The 6,000-nt window shown below is 39.3% G+C and overlaps 1 protein-coding gene across 1 annotated transcript; it reads right to left on the bottom strand.

The window, feature by feature from the left end:
• Nucleotides 1-4,351: 4,351 nt before the first annotated feature.
• On the bottom strand, nucleotides 4,352-5,368 carry LOC138828875 (ral guanine nucleotide dissociation stimulator-like). Its single transcript, XM_070024943.1, has 3 exons — nucleotides 5,333-5,368; nucleotides 4,754-4,973; nucleotides 4,352-4,461 (listed from the first exon to the last, which is right to left on the bottom strand). Exons 2-3 carry the CDS (start codon nucleotides 4,949-4,951, stop codon nucleotides 4,420-4,422), a joined length of 240 nt encoding a protein of 79 aa, XP_069881044.1. The 5' UTR covers nucleotides 4,952-4,973; nucleotides 5,333-5,368; the 3' UTR covers nucleotides 4,352-4,419.
• Nucleotides 5,369-6,000: the final 632 nt, after the last annotated feature.

Below are 6,000 nucleotides of genomic sequence, written 5' to 3'. Positions count from 1 at the left end.
GTAATGAGGCTTGAATCCAGGGCCTGGACACTCTCTCTGAGCTCTTTTGCTGAATAATGGCACTCATATTAAGCCACAGCTCTAATTCCCTGAGTGCATTTTTTTTGGACAATTTTACCCTTTCACTTTATCTCTTTTTCTGTTTTCCCGTTCTTCCCCCAAAACAAATTGCATAGGTCATTTTCAACATAGTACCAATTAAATACCAGTGTTGCACATGTTCATTCTTTGTCCTTCCTTTCCTATGACCCCTTTAACTTCTGAAAAAAATGACAAAAATATATATCATCTTGTTTCTGTTTCCTGGTCACTGGTTATTTTTGAGAATGTGTGTGTGTGTGTGTGTGTGTGTGTGTGTGTGTGTGTGTGTGTGTGTGTGTGTGTGTGTGAATACTGGTGCTTGAATTCAGGGAGCTGACCTTTAGCTGTTTTAATCAAGGGTGACAGTCTACGACTTGAACCAAACTTCCATGTCTTGATTTTGAATGGTTAATTAGAGATCAAAGTTTCACTGGTTTTTCCTAACTAGTCTAACTTCAATTCACTTTCCTCAGATCTCAGGTTTCTAACTAGCTAGAATTACAGGCGTGAGACACCGGTGGTGCTTGGCCTACCTTCTTTTTGTTAAGTATTTGAAATGTAAAAGACAGTTGCAACCATAGTACAAAAAGAAATCAATTTAACTTTCCCAGCTTCATTAACTTTTAATATTTTGTCACATTTGATACATACAGAAAAACATTTTTTGTAAATGCTCCTGCAATTTGGTTTTCATATCAGATTTTTCCTCATGATGAACTTGATTTTATAGCTTTTTACTTACTAAATGTTGATGAAAATATGTTCAGAGGGCATTGATGACCTTTTGTTGGCTTTCATGCAGAACTGTTGCAAGCTAACACTTAACAAATTTGTGTGCAAGAACCCGATGATATATCCACATTCTTAGCCTGAATACAGTAGTGCCTGTTACAAATCATCTAGATCTGACAAAACCCTGACTCAGGCCTTGTTACCACCTTCATGAATGTCCTCTTAGTGTGCAATACTGACTCTCCAATGACCATGACAGAGCCCTGCTGCACGTTCTCATGACACAGCCAAGGTCACCAGTCAGGCGTGGCACCTACAGTGTGATGGGAGACTGGTGACTGTTCCTATGGTGGAACGACACAGGAAATGTTAGGTCCTTAAGCTGTCATCAGTCCCCAGGGCTCCTCATGAGTATTCGATCCTAAGATTTAAGGAGACATCAAACTTTCTCTTCCTTGTGCAAGTTGTGGACAGGTTTTTCTTCTGGGGCTGTCATCTTCTGTGGAAAGATATGATCTGAGCTCTATAAGCCATTTTGCTTATTCTAGGCCCTTAGGGTAAGTCTGGCATTTATACTTAGACAAAAAGAAATGTAGTGATAAAAAATAGGAGACAACATTTTTCCTAGTCTATTTATTACTCAAATAGATTTTCAGATTCTACCAATAATTCTTATTAGTAAGAAGCACTATCTCAAAAATAATCAGTGACCAGGAAACAGAAACAAGATGATATTTATTTTCTTTCATTTTTTTTCATTTTTTTTACATTTATCTCTCTTTCAGAAGTTTAAGGGGGGGCTGGGAAGGTGGCTCAGTGGTAGAGCACTTGTCTTGCCTGCCTGAGGACCTGGGTTCCATTCTTCAGCATCACATAAGCAAAAAGAAATAAGCCGGAAGTGGTGCTGTGGCTCAAGCGGTAGAGCGCTAACCTTGAGTTGAAGAGCTGAGGGACAGCGCCCAGGCCCAGAGTTCAGGCCCCATGACCGGACCCCCCCCCAAAAAAAAGAAGTTAAAGGTGTCATTGAAAAGGAGGGACAAAGAATGAACATGTGCAACACTGAAACTTTGATCTCTAATTAACCATTCAAAATCAAGACATGGAAATTTGGTTCAAGTTGTAGACTGTTACCCTTGGTTAAAAAAAGCTAAAGGTCATCTCCCTGAGTTCAAGCCCCAGTATTCACACACACACACACACACACACACACACACACACACACACACACACACACACACACACACACACACACACACACACACACACACACACACACACAATAGTCCTTAGTGCTCAGGAGCCTTACATGGAGATCAGCCTTTTCCAGCTCAATTTATCCTAGTTCTGGTAAGGACAGCTCGTTAAGCTGAAGTTTGGTGGATAATAGTCACTCCTTCTCATTCTTTGTGCCTGTTGGTGTTGTTGAGTCCATTTCAGGGCAAAATCAGTGCCTGACACCTACTTGCTGCCATGGCAAAGCTGGCTGTGACATCCTAGATATTATGGCCATTTTATTGTGAAGCCGTGTGAGGACACCCAACCCCACACAATTTCCCCCAAGGTATGTGTCTCCTTTGCCCAGAAGTGCATTCAACAATTCAGCAACCAAAATATCACTCAGTTCCTAATAAACTCAGAGTATATTTCTATTACCTTTAAAAAAATTTGACATGCCTTTGATAATTTGTCATTGAGCTCTTGTCATATTTCTATGTGTTTGCAGCTTGCGAAAGGAAAAAAGATTTAATTCAATATAGTCAGACTATCGTTCAGAAGGATCTTTTTAGAACCTTTTGGAGGGAATGCCAACTTTCCATCTGGTGTTGTAAAGATGGCCTTCTTGGTACAGGAACTGAGTACACAGTCAAGATAAGAAGCTTGTCCTGATTTCTACTGACTTTCCTCTCAGGTCAGGGAGTGTGATCCCATGGCATATGTTTCTGTTTGCTACACTGGAGGGCCCATGCCTCCTCTGAAAAAATCTAAGGCTTGGGGATAAGAGATACTAAAACTCAAAACCCAGCTTCCTACATCAGTAGGATTACAGGTCTGAGTCTCATGTACTCAACTTTTTTATACATACTATACTCAGTTTCATTATATTCACTTTCATTATATTCACTTCATAGACAGATATATACAAATATATGTATATAATATTTATTTATAATCAGTGTTATATCTAGAAACACACAAATATATATTCATATAATTATAATAAAATTATATCACTACTTTCTCCAATAACATTTACACTAATGTTTTGTGCAAAAAACACTCAATTCTAAAACTTTAAATGCCTTTTTAGTTTGAAAAATCATATTGAATCTTATATATAATATAATATACTATATATAATATAAAGAATATAACATGTATTTACATATAACTGATTTAATTGTGGAAATTTTTTTTGATTTTGTGTTTGTTCATCTATGAAAGCCTTCTTTCTTCTATTGATGATGGCTTTTACTTTCCAGTATACATATCTCCTATATATTTTGTCAAATATTTTCAGCCCAAAGTAGACTTTTTATAATATTGGAGTCAAAATTTCCTTCCATATTTGCTCAACGCAAATGAATGCAATGAAAATGTATACAGATTTGAACTCATTATTGGAAGAGAGTCCCACTTAACACTGTAAGTATTGTGGTATTTGTCCCAATTTACAGAATAGCTTTCTAGGATATCTGATCTGCTATGTCCTAGACCTTTTGTAGCCACCTTATCACCCCATACAGGCATGGCCTGGCTTCCTAGTCACTCTTTTTGCATTTAACAGCTCCCATTATATCCAGTAGGCTCTCTTCTACAGCCCCCTGTCACTCTGCTTCCCCCGCTCCAGAACAGGTGTGCACGATTCTTCAGTTTGCAGGTTTAAAAAGAAATATATTTAGGATTCATGAATTCTAGAATATGTCAAAAACATTGTCATTTTAATAAAGTTAGAAAAATAAATAGAATGAACCTTTTACAAAAATCAGAAAAAAAAAAGAAAAATAAGGATTTTCTTAGGAAGGGGAGAAGGAATCTCAAAATCTAGATTGGCCTCTAAGTTGCCTTCAGGCAGAAATTCTGCCTCAGAGTCTTCAAAGGGATCTACTTCCTCATTAAAGACAGGATTTTCTTCCTGAGTCCAGGGAGGGACAGATTCTAATTTATCAACTGGAAATTGGATCCCTTGCAAGAGGAGAGATTGGTCTTGGTATTCTGTGAGGAAAGATTCCCTTTCCTCAAATGAATCTAGATTTTGGACCTCACTTATTGGTTTTCCTAAACGTAGACTGGGGTCATTTTCCATTAGCACACATTTAACCATCATATCAAGAAGTGTTTTTATTTTTTGACTGATTTAGAACTGATCTAGCTGGATTGTGAACATCAATGGAAGACATTCTGTATCGTCTTCTTCCTTGGTGGTATGTGTAGACACACCTGCATCACATGTGGGGTTCAGAATCAGTGGGATGTCCACAGGACTCAAAACCTACTTGGGCCTTTCTACAAATTGAAAAATACCCTCTACCTTCACAGGATTTCTGGAGATCAGCGATGGCTTGCAATCTCCATCAGTCACCATAGACGACATCACTGATGGGTTCTTTATCTGGAGTTCTGCAGAAGCTTCTCTACGGTGATGCAAACCTGAGAATGAAAATAGGTACAGGAGTCTTTGAGTAGACCCTCGTAGTTAAGGTGTCACTAAACTTCCAAGAGGATCCAATGGGAGAAGCAGTAGGATTTGAGTTGGGACTGAACACTGATGAGGAGGTAGGCTTTTTCTAATGAGTGTCTACTTCCAAGTTCTTTCAAAAGGAGAACAGACATTACCTGGCAAAGAATATCCATAAAAGGAAATTTTGCCAAGCTGGGGAGTACTAAGGGCTCTTGGCCAATCAGGCACATCCCTAGAGACTCAGGTTCCATCCCTACTCACAAGCTCTGAGGCATCTAAACAAGGACTTCTTCCTCTTTTTCTTTGTCTCATGGGTTTCTCCAGCTGGTCCAGAAAAATATGTAAGCGGAAGAGCAGGTCTGAAGAGGCCATGTTGAGCTTGACATTCTGTGTAAGTTCTTTCAGGGTGTCATTGTTCTTGGGCTCATAGAAATCATCAGGGTAGAAGTCCATCCACATAGGGAAGATGAAACAAACAAGACTGTGTGCAAATTGATTTTTGGGAAGTGGAAAGAGACTCCTGCAAGCAGGATGCTCCTCACAACCCACTTCTAGTAATTTCTCAAATATAATCCTCTAAAATTCTCCCTGTAATAGGAAGAGAAATTTGTTTCCCCACTGGATCTGACTTGCTACACACAGCCCTCCCTGTCATCCATGAGATTCCAAAAGCACAACCACAACCACAACTGTGTAATCTGCTATCCACTGAAGTGCCAAGCCTCAACCCCCTGGTGAAAATCACAACTGGTGTGCAAAGAAGAAAGTTGAGTTTGATTCAGAAACCTCAAAGATACCAAATTTTCAAGGATAGAATTCTTTGTGCCTGCGTCCACTTACTTCTTCACTTGTTCATCTTCTTCCCAGTTATGGTAGAAGGATCTGTACCAATGGGAGGAGAGAAGGAAGTTAACTCTATGCTTCTCCTTTTCTGAACTAACAGGACACACATAGGACTCGCTAAGTCCCACATGGTAATGTAAACATGACAGACAAAATTGTTGATATGTCTATACAACATCATGGTAATTCTGTGAAGATGCTTATGTGCATCTGTCCAAATAAATGCACAATGGCTCATGCCTCTAATCCTACTAATCCGGAGGGTGAGATATGTGAATCACAGTTTGAACCCAGTCTGGTTTGTAAAAATCTAAATATACTTATCTTCAATTAACCAGCCAAAGGCCAGAATTGGACCTGGGGCTAAATTGGTAGTGTGTTAGAAATGGGACAGCACTCAAGCCCCCAATTAAAGTAAAAGTTGCCTCCTTACTTCTGTCTATATTCCTTCAAAGGTCTCAAAGATAGTGATTTCCTAGGTGAGCGTGGACGTTGGGTGCCACTTGCTCCTTCCTTAAATCCTAGTCTCTCAGCAAGCAAATTACTAAGGCTCCACTAGCATATGAGGCACATGAAATATTCTGGCAGCCCAGTCCTAAGGAATTAGACAAGGACTGCACTTCTTTGTCTCAAGCCAATCTCCTTTGAGAAGACCCCAGTGAAAC

Source organism: Dipodomys merriami, unplaced genomic scaffold (genome assembly GCF_024711535.1).
Source record: "Dipodomys merriami isolate MVZ:Mamm:240054 unplaced genomic scaffold, mDipMer1.0.p SCAF_1661, whole genome shotgun sequence".
NCBI classification, from domain to species: Eukaryota; Metazoa; Chordata; class Mammalia; order Rodentia; family Heteromyidae; genus Dipodomys; species Dipodomys merriami.
Note: the sequence above shows the minus strand (reverse complement) of the source record. Positions and strands in the feature narration are given on the sequence as shown.

Excerpts from the sequence above, each read along its gene's own strand:
- LOC138828875 (XM_070024943.1), bottom strand. The coding sequence starts at position 4,951 with ATGTGGATGGACTTCTACCCTGATGATTTCTATGAGCCCAAGAACAAT. Across the intron at positions 4,462-4,753 it reads GTTTAGATGCCTCAGAGCTT|GTTTGCATCACCGTAGAGAA; the intron begins GTGAGTAGGGAT and ends TTTCATTCTCAG.